Raw genomic sequence first — 15,250 nt, forward strand, 5'->3', positions numbered from 1 at the left:
ATGAAAGACACACTTCGGAAAAGTTGTAGCAGGCTTCGCGTGCCTTCTCTCGTGGGGATACGGTGGAGCGCAGCGCTCAGGAGCGTACGGGAAAACTTCCCTCCACCATCCATCGCTGCAGTTTGCAATGGGCCCACCTCGATTCCAACTGCTGCCTCCACCGCGCCGTTTCGAGCGCGTACGCAAATACACCATGTTCCATGTCGTTTTAACCCGAGTTATACCTCGATCGTTTCGCAACTGGTAAGCACGTTTTGGTCGGACTGTAATTTGTCGCTGAACCAATAGGTGCTTTACGTCCAGTCGACTAAAGAACTGCTGTTCCATTGTTGCTTCTTCCCATATGTTTGAAATACAATAATTGGCGATAACGTTTTCTGTCATTCCTCGGCTCCACTCGGAGGAAAATCGGTAGACGTCGGCGGGTGAGAACTATATACGACTTCCTGGATTCGGAGAGGCTTGCGCTGAACTAAGCCATTCGTCACCTAGCCCTTCGGAACCGTATGAGCGCGTGGCCAGAGTCCGCTCCAATGCCTGACTCCTTCCGTAAAGATGTCGGAGCTACCCTCCGATACATCACATCCTCTCGAATGTGCTCCTCCACGGCCCTTCGGACCCTTCTTAGGTTGTGACTTTAGTGCACGACTGCAGCAATATACTCACGATGTGATTGTAGGAATATGTTAGGTGGAGTAAGATGATAGGCTAAGGCAGACGCCTGAAAGAGGTTGATGGTATTGCTTTTTTGGATGCGTGAGGCCGACGAATAGTTTCAGATTTATTTGTTTTCAGGAACGAGAGAAAATGAGATTGATGAAATTTGAAATGCGAATGCGTTACAAATCAGAAGAATGAAAAGATGTTTCCGAGATATAACTGAGAACTCTAAGTACCTAGCGCCGACGTTTATATACTTGAAGGTCGTAAAAAAGCTACAGTATCATGCGCGTCGTCGCGTCGTCGCGACGACTGTCATAGAAAGCAGCCTTAGCGAATATCCATTGAAGAAAAGAGAGAACAAGTTTTTCTTTTTTTTTATAACCGCTGTATAAACATCTAGTCACTATTTCTGTAAGAAAACAAGACGTACTTCATACAGTTTTCAAAAACTTTTCAGCTGCATCAAAAATTGGGAATTATAGGAAATGCTGAAAAAGTTTTTTTTAACGATATTATTTATGAAATGCAAGAATTGTGGTGAGGTATCACAATTTCGGTCGAAGGTCGATCCTCATTTTTGAGCGAATTCAACTGATCCCCTCTCAGCTACTTATTAAATAAGAGAACAGAAGGAATGTAAAAAATAATCACTGGATGATTGAAGATGTATTTTAGGGTTTTAGGGAAATTATAATTAGAACTTGGACATGTTTCTCAGTAGTGATTAATCACGACTATGCTATTTTGGCGCACTATATTCAATGTATATAACACTTCTATACTGAAGAAAATGAAAGCGAGCAAAAGAAAATTTTAAATCCTGAAATGCTTGCTTCCTTTTCATTTGTTTTCTTTATTATTTGGTTTCGGATATTGTTGAAGACTTCCTTGTTATCAGCATCCTGTTATTTCAGATTTCAAGCCCATTTTGGGTTAAAGGGCAATGGGACTGAAAAAGGACCTCCTACTTGTGCTCACCATCGAGTCTGTCGTTCTAGGAGTAGTCATTGGCTTTGTGATTCGTCCTTTCAATCCCAGGTACACAAATATCTTCGGACAAATTTTGTTCTGTTGATTTCTATGTTCGTAATCTGTCGTTTATACCTTAGTTTGGTTAAAAACCAAGTAATAACTGTATAGTAAAGTGAGCTGTGTTCGGAATTTTGTCCTTCTTAATAGAGGCCGTGCAACCTTTGAAGGATCGCAAATCGTTATTTGATAATGAACCGCTACCTGTCAAAGAAGAAGGGCCTGTAACTGATGACGTTCAGGCGGGTCTGCAGCAACGCATCCCCCTTCGTCGAAGGCACATGGCGCTCACCTGGTTGAATGAATTCGGCGTCATAGTTTTGCGATAATTCCAATAATATTTTCTCAAGTTCATCGTGCTTCCTTCTACATACATTAGAAGCCAATGGTCTGAGGCATAAAATGAAAATTGAGAAATTAAGCAAAAATTAATGAGATTTGCGTCTATCAATTGCATCATTTTGGTCATACGCTTCTCCTCAATGCATACTATTTATTGTTTGGCCAACGAAATTTGATGAATACTCATTCCACGATTTCCATGAATTGTTGAATCCGGAGGTGATATTTTTGTAGTAATATATTCTCAAGCTGTAGTTGCGTGAAAACTCACTGGAGAAAAGAAGAATTCTAAGGTTCAACTGGAGATTCGCTTCGGACAAATTTATGTTCACTGTCACTTCATTTTTAACCAGCTCACGATATCCGTAGACTCTCTCCTCAAGGCAGATCCATGTCTAAATTAGGCAGCAAAGCACAAATATTCATTCTAGGGCATTTAACACATATCCATCCTTCAGCTGTACGCCTTCGTTACTAATTTTTTTTTGAAAGAGAAGAGTGCTGTAGTCGGGTTAAAACGACCTGAAGTTTGGGGCAACTGTTTACTCGGCTGCAATAGACTTAGAGTCGTTTTGACCCGACTACACAGGGTAACCTGTAAATAGCCGCGTTTTCTACGACTTGAAAGTAATCCAGGATTCTACTCGTAAGCTTAGAGACAAGGTTTTCGGTCCATTTCAAAGGAATGTGAAAAAGTGGTGAGGGCAAGTAGCCATGGTATCAAGAGCTGCTTAGAAATATGACACGTCATTGTTACTGGTCGTTACAAATATCGCACATGTTCTGCGTAGTTTTCTTGCGAAAATTCCTGAAGCTTAATCGGAAGTGCAGCTGCGATTGAGACGGATTCGAGCGACATCGCTCCCATTTATAGTTGGTCCCAAATGCATTCAACTGGGTGATCACGGTGCATCTCCACATACGAGGAGGGTAGAGGAAAGAAGGACGGTGTGTGTGAAACAGATAAGAAGTAGGCGTCGCGGCAGACGTATTGTGCTCAATCGGTTGGAAACATTCATTGACAGCGAACACAAAAACAATAAATTGTGTCAGCACGCATAGATCCATTTTTCCAGCAATGATACAATTAGTCTGATCGGTTTTCCGGGTGAAATCTTCATGCAGATCGTTGAGATGATGATTCTACCGCTCATTATCTCTTCTGTGATATCAGGTACATTCCAGATGATTATGTGAAATTCACTCCTTGAAGAAACATTGCGTCGGGTACAAAATTTAGCTCTGGCACAAGTTCGAGCGCGGGATGCACGAAGAATCGGCATTGTCACAGTCATTTACTACATGATCACTACGTTCCTGTCCACGTTCGTGAGTACTCCCCCATGAAATTCTATTTTTTTACCCGACTGTCCAATTGTGTGATGTTCATAGCAACAAATCTGTTGTGCGCAAAATTACTGTTTCCAGACAGGAATCATCCTGGTCTCCTCCATCCATCCCGGAGATCCTGCTCTCATTCACTCACTCGGTGAGGGAACCCTGGAGAACACAGCACTTTCCACTTTGGACACGTTTCTTGATCAAATCAGGTGCACAGCTTCGTTGTTCTGGTGGTACTGCTGTTTCTGTTCCTGTACCTTAGTTGAAGAAATATTTTCAGGAATATGTTCCCAGAGAACATTATACAGGCAACGTTCCAGCAAGTTCAAACCTACTATGTACCGATTAAGCCTAGGGTCCAACGTATGAATGGGACCGCTAATGTTACGGAAGTAATTCTGCAAAAACCTCAGTTGACCTACACTAACGAAATGAATGTTTTGGGTAAGCGTTCATGTGGATTGCAAAATAGGGCATCCATCGTATTTTTCAACGTATTTACTATCAGAAAAGATGAAAAAAAAAGATTTTAGTAGTGATTCCACTACAATTCCTAACTTCCTCAACAAGTCTGTGGTAGTCAAACCATACGTATGTTGATATGGAGAACCTCTCCGATGAACACGACTGAAAAACGTACGGTCTCAAAGGCAGCATCTAACGAATTTGACGCGGTGAGAGAATCCGATGGAAAAGCTATGGAAAAGGGTTGTAGATCGCTGGTTTCGGAGTTCTGCTTATCTCTTCCTAATTGTTGCAAAAATTGGTCTGAGAACCGCTTTAGTTCCTACGAGTTACGTGAGAACGCACCTCTACACGTTCCGATCCCCCAAGCAATCTAATCATTGGGTTCGCTTCAACTGGCTGGCGAGAAGACATCACTGATCTTCAACCGCTCGCACATGGATTCGGCTCGTGCTCGTTGCGACTGAAATCGTCTTCAAAACGTTCTCTTCCAAGCCGTTTCTTACGGGGATCAGGGAGAGGTGAGTGGAACCAACCTGAATCCCCCAATCTACAAATCCATCTATGGCTTTCACCGCGGATTCCCTCACCACCTCAGATTCGTGATATGCTGCCTTTAACATGCAGGTTTCATAATATGAATGCCAAAAAGAAATCAAGGAATATTTTCTCGGACTTTTCGAGCCTCACTACAGAATTCTATGAACTATGCACTCTTTTTACTTTCATTTTCTAGAAGCGATTGTTGATGGCGTCTTCTTGTTTTTGCATAGTGGTTCATGAACTTCTTGTTAATTTTCTGCTCTTAACATCTTTCCTCTCCAGGTTTGATTGTGTTCTGCAGTGGATTCGGTGTTATTCTAAGTATTCTTGGAGATCAAGCAAGGCTAATGATCAACTTCTTTATCGTACTTGATGCTATTATCATGAGATGGATTTCGGCACTAATGTGGTAAACCCTACTTAGATTCGTTTGGAACAATTTGTATAAGATCACGGACTCGGTGAAAAGTGGAAAATTCTCTCATTTCTCCTTTTACTTTCATTCCCCGGCTACAAATTTCAAGAAAGTTAGTGATGTGATGAAAAATGATCTTAAGAAATTAAGCTTTCTGAAAAAAAAAACATTTTCTGACATTCACAGTTTCATTTTGCTTGAAATGCGACAGCTTTCCCTACGCGAAACGTGAAAAATATATTTTCTTCAAGAAAATATTAAAATGACCTTAATAGGTGTTATCCAATTGGAATCCTATCTCTGGTTTGCAAGAACATAGTCGACATTGATAATCTGACAGAAACTGCACAAGGTTAGTTTTCTTCAATGTCTTTACTTATTTTAATTTTATTTAATTAATAAAATTTTTGTGATTTGCAATTGTAATTTTATTTCCAATTTCTCAGAAAATCTGTTCACATTAAACCCTTTTTTAGCTCTTGCAATGTACGTAGTGACCGTAATTTGCGGCTTAATGATCCATTCGTTACTCACACTTCCGTTATTGTATTTCGTGGTGACTAGAAAAAGTCCATTCGCCTATATGACTGGAATGCTTCAGGCGTTGGCTACTGCTTTCGGGACTGCTTCCAGGTATATCAAATCTTTTTACTGAATATATATTCTACTAATATCCTCAATAAAATTTTTAGAGGAAGAAATTTTAGAAATGAAATATGAAATATCTGCATATTTTTCTGGTAGCTCTATTTCAATGCTGTTCCTAGTTTTACATGCATTTTAGCTGCTTGGTGGATTTTAGTTTAGTTTAAATTTGGCAGAGGGAATTTTTTCGTCTACAGAAAAATCCTCTTTGTTATATATAATGATCATATCTTTAAGATTATCCGAGTTTGACCCTTGTTATAGTAAGATTACGTTCTGATGGTTCTATTTTGAACCCGCGAACTCTGAAGAAGACGTGAACTTCTTTGCAGGAAATGGAATGGGAATGAATTACAGACATTGATGCTTTTGAACGACTAGCCTTACAATTTCAATCCGAGTACTTGGTTTTTAGCTTTAGATTCTAGTCTCGTCGGCGCTTTAGATTGCTGAGTTGGATAGTTAGTTAGAAATAGTGAGATTAAAGGGCAAGGTTTAAAAAAATCGAGAAGTTCGAACTGGTATGCTTGATAAAATTCTAACTAGGGGAAAAGACAAAAATTGGCACCTCTCGTTTTATTGAACAATTTTTTGGCCTTGAGAAACAGTTCTTCGTACCCCGGAATAACAACACGTATTTCACTTATGTAATCTGAATTGAAAATTCCAGCGGAGCCACATTACCTGTCACTTTTCGAGCTTTGGAAGAAAATTTGAAGATCGACAGGAGAGTTACTCGTTTCGTTCTTCCCCTTGGTGCGACCATTACTATGGTGAGTAGATTTAATACTTACCACTTGTCAAAAAATGTTTTTATGATGACGTGTCTAGGAAACATGAAACATTAATCGCTTATTTTCTTTTCTTTTGACATGGTGATATGGTCCCAAACGCACCACATCACGAAACTGACAATGTTGGTACTCTCACGAAGGCATAGGAACCCTTAGGCGTGTAAATGAAAAGTATGAACGCTATTATGTCCAATTCCTCCTATATGTCTTGAAAAGAGGCGTGGGAAATGATCGAATTTTCCGAGGCATGAAGGACTTAGAAGCACAGAAACGTGCCGCGAAGGTGAGCGAGCGGACACTGGATACGCCACTGACATTGTCGCTCCCATACGCAGGAAGACTTGGCAAGTAAGCATACGTGACCCGTTGCTAGATGTCTTGTATGAAAGTTCGGTCGACAAGACCGTTTCCCACGCCCTTTTTCAGAATAATTGGGAATTGAGCGTGATTACAATCATACTTGTTACTTACGCCCGCAATTCTCGTTATTTACGCCCCCCGTTCCTTTCATAAAGAGATCAAAACATTGTCAGTTTTGTGATATTCTGGTTTTAACTGGAAAAGTATTCAAGATAATGCCCAGTCTATAAAATTTCTATAGCAATAACCTTAAGCTCTTCCATAAGTAATATGACTGGCTAAAGGAAGAGTTAGGGTCTGTAAAAACTTTTCATGGGTTCCTTTTGACCGAATTTTAAGTATGCAGTTATTCTCTTTTGTGACTGATGAAATTAGGTCAGAGATATTCCGCTTGTTTTGTTTACAACATGATTGTTTATAAACACATTCTTGTTGATAGGTCAGCCATCAGATTCAGATAAGAGGAGCCATTCCATCTTGAGGACTTGTTAGTCAAACTATTGTTCCAGAATACCCTCCAACTACAGAAAAAAGCCGCTCTCTTATGCAGAAAATAATTCCTACATAGTTTATTTCCAGAATTTCTTAGTGAGATCAGTGCTTCAAGTGGTTACTTCAGTAATGGACTCAAGGTGTACGTATTTTCAGGATGGAACCGCTCTTTACGAGGCAGTTGCCGTCATCTTTATTGCTCAACTTCACAATATCAAACTTACACTCCTGGAATTATTGACAATTAGGTGCTTATTGATCGGATTCGAGTATTTCCCACTTAATTTTTTTAGTCATCAATTTTCTTTTAGCCTAAGTTTAGGAGGGTTCTGATTTTCCAGTGTAACCACTACCGTAGCATCAATTGGATCCGGTTCCGTGCCGGCTGGTCTCGACACGATTGTAATCGTTTTGACCACTGTTGGTCTTCCGGCAAAGGATCTCAGTTTGCTGCTTACTGTCGACTGGTTGCTGTTAGTTCAAAATTTTCGTCATGCCTCCACCCTAAAATAAAGTTTATATATTTGAATTTAAACTTCGAATTCCAGTGATCGCATCCGTACCTCCGTGAATGTATTGGGTGATGGTTTTGGTGCAGGAATTATCCATCATTTGACTAAGGATAGCCTAGTAGAAGCGGATACCGATGAACTCATTCGGCAAATCAGAGAAGACATTCGTGCGTGAGCTTGTGCTTTTTGATTTTCTGAGACCATTTTTCAGGTGTTAGAGTGTAAAAGTTGTTAGGAAGAGAAAATCAGTCGAAAAAACTCTTCACAGATCCTGAAAGGGGAAACTGTTGCAAAAAAAGCTATTGAGATCTTCGAGAGAATCATATTTTCATTTTGCATCATCCGTCGTCAATATCCGTGGCTGAAGTTTCCGAAAATGAAATTCAGTCGTAATTTTTCTTAATCTCAAACCTTTTCCCTTCTTGTTAAAGCACAGAATAAAAGAACATTTTATATTTTATATTTTGTAAAATAAAATAAAACAATTTCGATCCATTCATTTGCGTTGAACTGCCGTAAATTACAGTGAGCTTTGAGGGGATCGTTCAGGAAAATATGTTCACGAGATCAGGATCTCTCCACCAATAGGTAGGACTACGGAAAGCGTGCAAATTCTTCCACAAATTACTGGATTTGTGGCATCGGCAGTACCCACAGACATCAATTCGCGCGAGGTCTGCGAAAATTCGAGTTGGTCTGAGTCATGTAGTTGAAAAAGTCAAACTACACGACTTAGACGAACTCACAAAATGTGGAAAATTCTTCAAATGTGGCCTTTAAGCAAGTCACTGAAAAGTGGACAAAAGAACCTATTCATTTAGTTCGATACAACGTTCCCCATTTACACTTAATATTTCTAGACGACGCTTCGGCCTTTACCTACTGCTGGTGATATCCGAAAACTGAGATTTTTCCCGAATATTCCTTTTGAGCCGCTTCACTGCATCACCACACCACGTCACATATAATCAGAGGGATGAAAGGGAAACGAGGTGGAAAGTGCGAAGAAGGGTGCTTGCACAATTTTTGCTCCACGTCATTTTTTGAGCCGATGCAAAGTTTAGTCAGAAATTGGAGAGATGAATGCAAAGTGAATGTAGATGCATAAAATTGATTCGTTGCGTGTAAGAAATTGATCCATTCATTTGCATTTGTGCTGAACTACCGTAAATTACAGTGATCTTTGAGGAGATCGTTGAGGAAGAGGAATCGAGTACTGTTGTAAAGCTTTCAGCAATATTGTAATAACCGATTCTTCCAGATCACCTAAATAATCCTGCTCTTAGCAATCAACCAATTACAAGCAATCACGCCAGTGCTCAAAATACAGTACACAGTCATACAGCGATACCAATGCAGGTGAGTCTCCATTGCAAAATAGTAATCCTTACATTACATAGTAGGCGCAGAATGTGTCCAACCAGATATACGCGACGCGTGTGGAGCTCTCTGCTTGACGCGCGTCGCGCTCACTTGGTTGAACACATTTGGCACCAACCATACCCGAACCCATTGGGAAAGGAAGTTTGACGGCAAATTTTCAGCTAATGGAAATGGATGGAAATGGTGCTGACAAGGAGAAACCAACATCCAGAACGCAACGAGCATCATTTGTACAAGAAGAGTCAAAAGCGCTATTAGCAGGAGAATTTACTGTTTAACCATACATATGTGTTTTGTACTGAGTTTGATACTATGCTGGTGTTTTGTCTGAACGAGATTTCCTCAACCCTGCTTTTGCGCACTCCGTTTTTATTTGTATGTCTTGCTGCTTACCTCGTCTTACGGATGAGGTCCGCCTTTTTTCTCCCACCTTGATTTCCTCTAATCAAGCATAATTGTTTCTGTTACATTTAAATGGAATGCGCATGTCCATATTCGTGATTCTCAGCGGTTGAATTAAAAATTTATATCTGAAAACGGTGAGTAATGCAAACGACACTAGTAGTAGCAACTGTCGCAGGAGATCATCATGAAATTCGTGGTGAGCCACGTCCACCATACCGTATCTGCTGAGCCTGGGCCAAAATCAGCAGATACGGTATGGTTTCCTGCAGATGGATGTACATGTGAAGCAGTTTTGGTCTCAAGGTTGGCGATAACGAACTAATAAATTAGGGAACGTGTTATTACTGTTTGTTTTCCAATCCACTCCATTTTTTTATTTTATCACATCCATAAGAAGAAGTGTATTTCACCCAGAAAGTGTTTTTTCTGCTTCGAAAAAGTTAATATTGGTACTGTAGCTATTATTTCCTTTACAGTGTATAGAAACTGAGCCGTTCCTCTCTCATTTTTAACAAGGCCTACACTACGAATAAAATATATAGTGTATAAGTGGTTGGAAATTTGCTGAAGCAAGTGAATTGTTCAAATTGAGGGCGGCTCCTGGTTATCGATCGATTGGCACAGATACGAAGGTTTTTGGAGCGGAAAAGGCGTCTAATTTCACTATCATTCAAGTGACAGTTTCGATTAATCTTTTTGATACTGTGACTTAGCTTCCTAACCCTCCCGAAAGCATTTCACAATTGTTGTCCATTCGTAGGTAACACCGTTGCAGAACTTTTGTTTTCAGCGGTGCAGGAAGCACGCATAGCTAGACTTTACAATGCGTTCCTAAAAGCATTATGCATGTACCAATGATTTCACACGTGCTTTACTTGGGGAAGTACTAGAAACTATGACAAAAAAGTTTTCGATTCGAAAGCATGAGCTTGGAACTGTAGAATTATACTACATATTGTATACTGAGGTGTAGCGCAGTCGTTAAAGGCATCACCCCACGAATCTGGAGTGGTACGGATTTTCGGTGGAGTATTCGTATACGGGATCGTAGATTATAGAGAGAAAGGTGATTCCGTCCAATTCTTCCTAATTGCCGTAAAAAAGCGGCCCGGAAGATACGGCTTGGAGCGTTCCGGAGCGCTATTTTCCACAAGGACTTCGATTGGAGCGCGCCAGTCTTGTGCACGCGCGCATCTTCCGGGTTGTTTACGGCAATTAGGAAGAAATGGACGGAATCATCTCCCTCTCCATAATCTACTATGCCGTATACGAAAACTCCACCTGAAATCCGCACCACCTCAGATTCTTGGTATGCTGCCTTTAAGAGGTTCCGTTGTGTCTGCACGTTCGATCGGAGGTTCGAATCCGCCGTAGTGCTCACCAAGCCCTTCATTCTTCCTGGATCGATAAATTGGTACCAGATTTGTCCGGGAGGATAAAAACACTGACTCGATCCATCAGCTAGCCCCCGTAAGTTATTTTCTAGGCCAGTTACACTTTCGTAAACCTCAAACGACTCTGAATTGAAGTGAACTTGATGGAGCAGATTGATTAACGCCATACCCTTTACCTACTTTTTCTATTATATACACTTCGTGAAAAAATCTAAAAGAAATAAAATCTTTGTTTTTACGACTTCTGAAAGGTGCTATGCTCAACTTCAGAAAGAACTCAATGGGAACTTTCTTTATTCATCAAAATTCTCATTAGGAACTAGGAACTGCTGTTGAAAAGTGAGAATTAGAAGGAGATTGAAAGCTGAAATTGTTGAAAATAAAGACAAAGGCACGAAATTAACTAAAATTCCACGTTTCTATGGTTTATTTTATCTGGTTCAGTACTTGGAACCCACTGAACATGCTTATAGCTTTCAAAAAGTATTTTCATAGATGTTTCCATCTAAGAATGATTGTTAAATTGTATTAAATAATGTTAAATCCAAATCATTAAGATTTTCGAGATTTATTTAACGTTTGCAACTTTATGTTCTCTTATATTACCAACGCCATTGGTGAAACATTATTTTTCGACGAAACTTTTGAAAATTTGATCTTTATTAAAAATTCGAGGTTTTCAATGCACGACAACTTCGATACACGCAGATAATTTCGATACACGATACGTTCCAGCACACCATGAAAGAGCAGACTACAGCTCGAATACGGTGCTTGCAACTTTGCAAGGTTCCTTTCTGTTGACACATAAAATAGTGTAAAACATAGATTATTGTGGAACCGATATTATTTTGTGATAATATCGAAAATATCTCGTTTAAAAGAATTTCCAGATGCAAAGGGAGTGAACAACTCTACCATGTGTTCGAAACGAAAAGCAGATCCACCGAAGATGACGTAGAGGAGATTTTACCAGGCTATCTTGTTCTTTTTTTACAACTAAATTAATTGTAGCACATATATGTGTAGTTTGAATGAATTAATTCAAAGTACAAGGCTATGATATTTGTATGAAAGTAAAAAAGGATAAAGTTTCTGGCGTTAATCAATCCGCTTGGGATGCGTCCCCACGTTCACTTCAATTCAGACTCGTTTGAGGTTTACGAACGTGTATCTGGCCTATACAATGACTTGCGGTGGCTAGCCGATGTGTCAAGTCAGTGTTTTTATCCTCCCAGACAAGTCTGGTACCAATTTATCCACCCCGGAGGGATGAAAGGCTTGGTGAGCACTGGGGGGATTCGAACCTCCGATCGATCGTGTACGAAGCGGAACCTCTAACCGCTATACTACACGCACCACCCAATATTTCTATAGTATTATGTAATATAGTAGTATAGTAGGGGTCCGACAGGGTGATACAATTTCACCCAAAATATTCACAGCCACCCTCGAGAACGCAATGCGAAAGTTGGAATGGGACGACACGGGAGATGCTGACCGAATTCGACGAAACATGTGGATGCATCGGTCTTCAGCTGAATCTACAAAAGACGATGTTCATGCGGAACGGATGGATCTCGGATGCCCCATTCCGCTAACGGAAGACATATCCGATGCACCAGCTACGTTTATCTGGGTCGGGACTGACATGATGAACGACCTGACCCCCGAGCTGGGCAGGAGGAGGCGAGCGGCTTGGGGAGCGTAAGAGCATCGAGGATGTACTGAGAAGACCAGGAACACCCGGCTCCGTGCTCCTCTTCAACACCACCGTACTTCCGCTTTGACCTATGCTTCGAAACCTGGGCATTTCGCAGCAGGAGAAAACGGGTGGCGTCATTGAACGCGCAATTGAGAGAGTGATGTAGGAGTATCCCGTTTCACGCAAGTGAGGGACGGGATTCAAGTTCTCTTACGTGCGATCGAAGATTAGAGACGCCGCCGCGTCCCCAAGGAATGTAAATAAGGTGGGCCGGACACGTGATGCGCTTTGATGACAACCGTTGGACCAGAGCCGTGAGCGACTGGTCCGCGATATTAGGCATGGAGACCGCCGACCCGATGGTCGATTTTTCCGAAGTCCTTGAAGAAAATATGTGCTCTCGTGTCCCACGCGAAGGAGGAACCATGGGCTACTCTGGCACGCGATCGGGCAATGGAAGATTACTGGCGCCCGCTACCGTTCGAGATCACGGTGATGTAGTTGTAGTAGCGTATAAATGCGCTATACAAGTATACAATCCATTAAATCGTAGTTTGTTTATGAGGAAGACTATTAATTCTTAGAATGCTTTTCCTACAATTAAAATTACACCTGCAATTCTCTCAACCTATTCGGTTGTTTGCTGTTTTGTTTTTAAAAGCAGATTTTGTTTTCCCATCGTCTGCGGCAATAAGCTTTCAAATTTGTAATTATTTCCTACAAGAAGCAGTTTTTTGGAACACTTCAAAAACATTCGTGAGAGTCAATCAGAAAGGCCACTCTCCAACATTGGAAACGAATTTTTCGATCGATTTCTGCTTTCCTTACATATCCAGAAACTGTTACCTCATAGACTTTCGACAATTCCATGCTGCAGGGCTTTTCGACGGCTGCTGTTGACAAAATGGAGGTTTCGATCGAGCAGTTAATTCGGCTCAGTGCACTATTGCATATGTACTTTTGTATACAAAATGCCACAGGATCTTATTTCAGTTCTCAATTTTCAATTCACGATTGTGCGGATGCGTTTTTGAGGATGTTCACACGAAATAGCCAACGATTTCCTTTTTCTCACATTCAGTAGCCCGTGCAAATCCGCTCCGGGTCCTGCTTCCGTTATTTTCCTATTCGCATACATGTCGATAGCCGTCCTCGTGAGCGCCAATTCCAGCTATTTTCAGTTCGAAACGTGCATGATGAGCTGAGTTGCATAGCTATTCAGCGATTTATTCTCTGTAATGTTGTAAAAATCCGACAATTTTGAAGTTCCCTTAGTAGATCTGAAAGTGTACTGGTAAGCAAAAGCACTAGTCACAGCTGAGTGAACAGGAAAATTGCTTGGTACGAATAGCTGCAGCCAGAGGCCGAAGCTTTTTACGCTCGCATTATTAAAAAAAAGCCCAACAGAAGTTCTTTCATGGCGCAATTCAGAGAAATCAAGCGGTATTGGATTGACAAATTGGGTTTCTCTCAATTTTAGTCGAGTACATGAGAGAACACAGAATTTGAGTTCACAATTGAGTAAAATTGCTGCCGGCTACTTCACACATCACCAATGGTATGTTCAATGACTTTACTTACTTACTTACTCACTTAAATGACGTAAGGATGTTACAGCTTAACGCAGCCGTCGTATCCGAGATCCGAGCCTTCAGCTAGAGCTTGCATAGAATATATCCATCCATCGCTGTTCCGTAATCTGTGGAACGTGATGTCTCGAGCTGCCCGTTAACACCAAGTGTCCTCAAATCTTCTTTTATCGCCGTTGAGAACTTTCTTATACGACCAGGAGGTTCTTCTCAGTTTGAGTCCTAGGGGAACACTCTCAGGGCAAATTGGAGAAGAACATCAGACCTATTTCCTTGTAACGCAACCAAAGAAGTGAAAATGGTTTTCTGAGCCTACGTACTTCAGTAAGCTGGGTAAGATGCTGATGTTTTACTCCATTTCCACCTCTGCGTTAAATTCTTCGTCATGAGAAGCCATCGGGTAAAAGTAGCCTAACGTTCATCTGAACAGCTTTTTTGCATGCATTTGAGCTGTTCCATCACGGTTCAGAGTGCTGCTGATGTCTCCGATTCGTATGTATATCATGTTAGGGCGAATTGCGTGTAGGTAAACTCGCAGATGGGTGGGGGTCGAATAGAGGCACTGGATCGAGGAGTTGGATCCCGAATTGAATTTAGCACATCATATCTGAACATCTCTCACATCTGCTACCGCTAATAACACGAACAGGGCAAGTTCTGTGCATAGTTAAGTATGGTGTGCATATCGCAGAAGTCTGGACAGAGCGGTTTGTTGGAGTTCATCTGTCTTCTTTTGATCAGCATTACCGCAGTAGATAATGACGATCTCTAAAACGACGTGCGATCTCTGAGGACTGTTCCTTGCAACGCAGCTAACGGCACGCAATGATATCGTAGAAGCCCGGATAGGGCGGTTTGTTGGAGTTCACTCGACCGTGTTCGGCAGTTCAACGTTGCGAGACGGATGTTTGTTGTCAAAAATTCTGCGTCCCGTCCGGGGTACGGCAGGCTGCTGAACGAAAACACCTTCTTGCAATATATAGGAAACTTCTGCCGTATAACAGTGCGAGTTATATAGCTCGTACACTCCCAAGACGTACAGCCAGATGCCTGATTGCGTTTAGTGAAAGCAATGTCACCACGTGCAGATAACAATTAGACTTGTATACGCGGCCACACGCGGCAAATGAAAGAAATTTAATAAACCTTGCTAAGGCGACTGCTATGTAGAGG

General features: G+C 41.2%; 2 protein-coding genes across 2 annotated transcripts; both read left to right on the plus strand.

Annotated features, from left to right (window-relative positions):
* Positions 1–1,606: 1,606 nt before the first annotated feature.
* Positions 1,607–9,262, plus strand: RB195_000727 (uncharacterized protein; the record flags this gene model as incomplete). The annotated part of the gene is made up of 14 exons (XM_064197219.1): positions 1,607–1,701; positions 3,111–3,208; positions 3,275–3,363; positions 3,463–3,584; positions 3,656–3,819; positions 4,666–4,792; positions 5,074–5,150; positions 5,275–5,431; positions 6,114–6,216; positions 7,246–7,337; positions 7,431–7,562; positions 7,638–7,768; positions 8,863–8,960; positions 9,146–9,262. The coding sequence occupies 14 exons, from the start codon at positions 1,607–1,609 to the stop codon at positions 9,260–9,262; spliced, it is 1,602 nt and encodes a 533-aa protein (XP_064053100.1).
* Positions 9,263–12,245: 2,983 nt separating this feature from the next.
* On the plus strand, positions 12,246–12,494 carry RB195_000728 (uncharacterized protein; the record flags this gene model as incomplete). Its single annotated transcript, XM_064197220.1, has 1 exon — positions 12,246–12,494. The coding sequence occupies one exon, from the start codon at positions 12,246–12,248 to the stop codon at positions 12,492–12,494; it is 249 nt and encodes an 82-aa protein (XP_064053101.1).
* Positions 12,495–15,250: the final 2,756 nt, after the last annotated feature.

This window comes from Necator americanus, chromosome IV, assembly GCF_031761385.1.
Source record: "Necator americanus strain Aroian chromosome IV, whole genome shotgun sequence".
In the NCBI taxonomy this organism is placed as follows: Eukaryota; Metazoa; Nematoda; class Chromadorea; order Rhabditida; family Ancylostomatidae; genus Necator; species Necator americanus.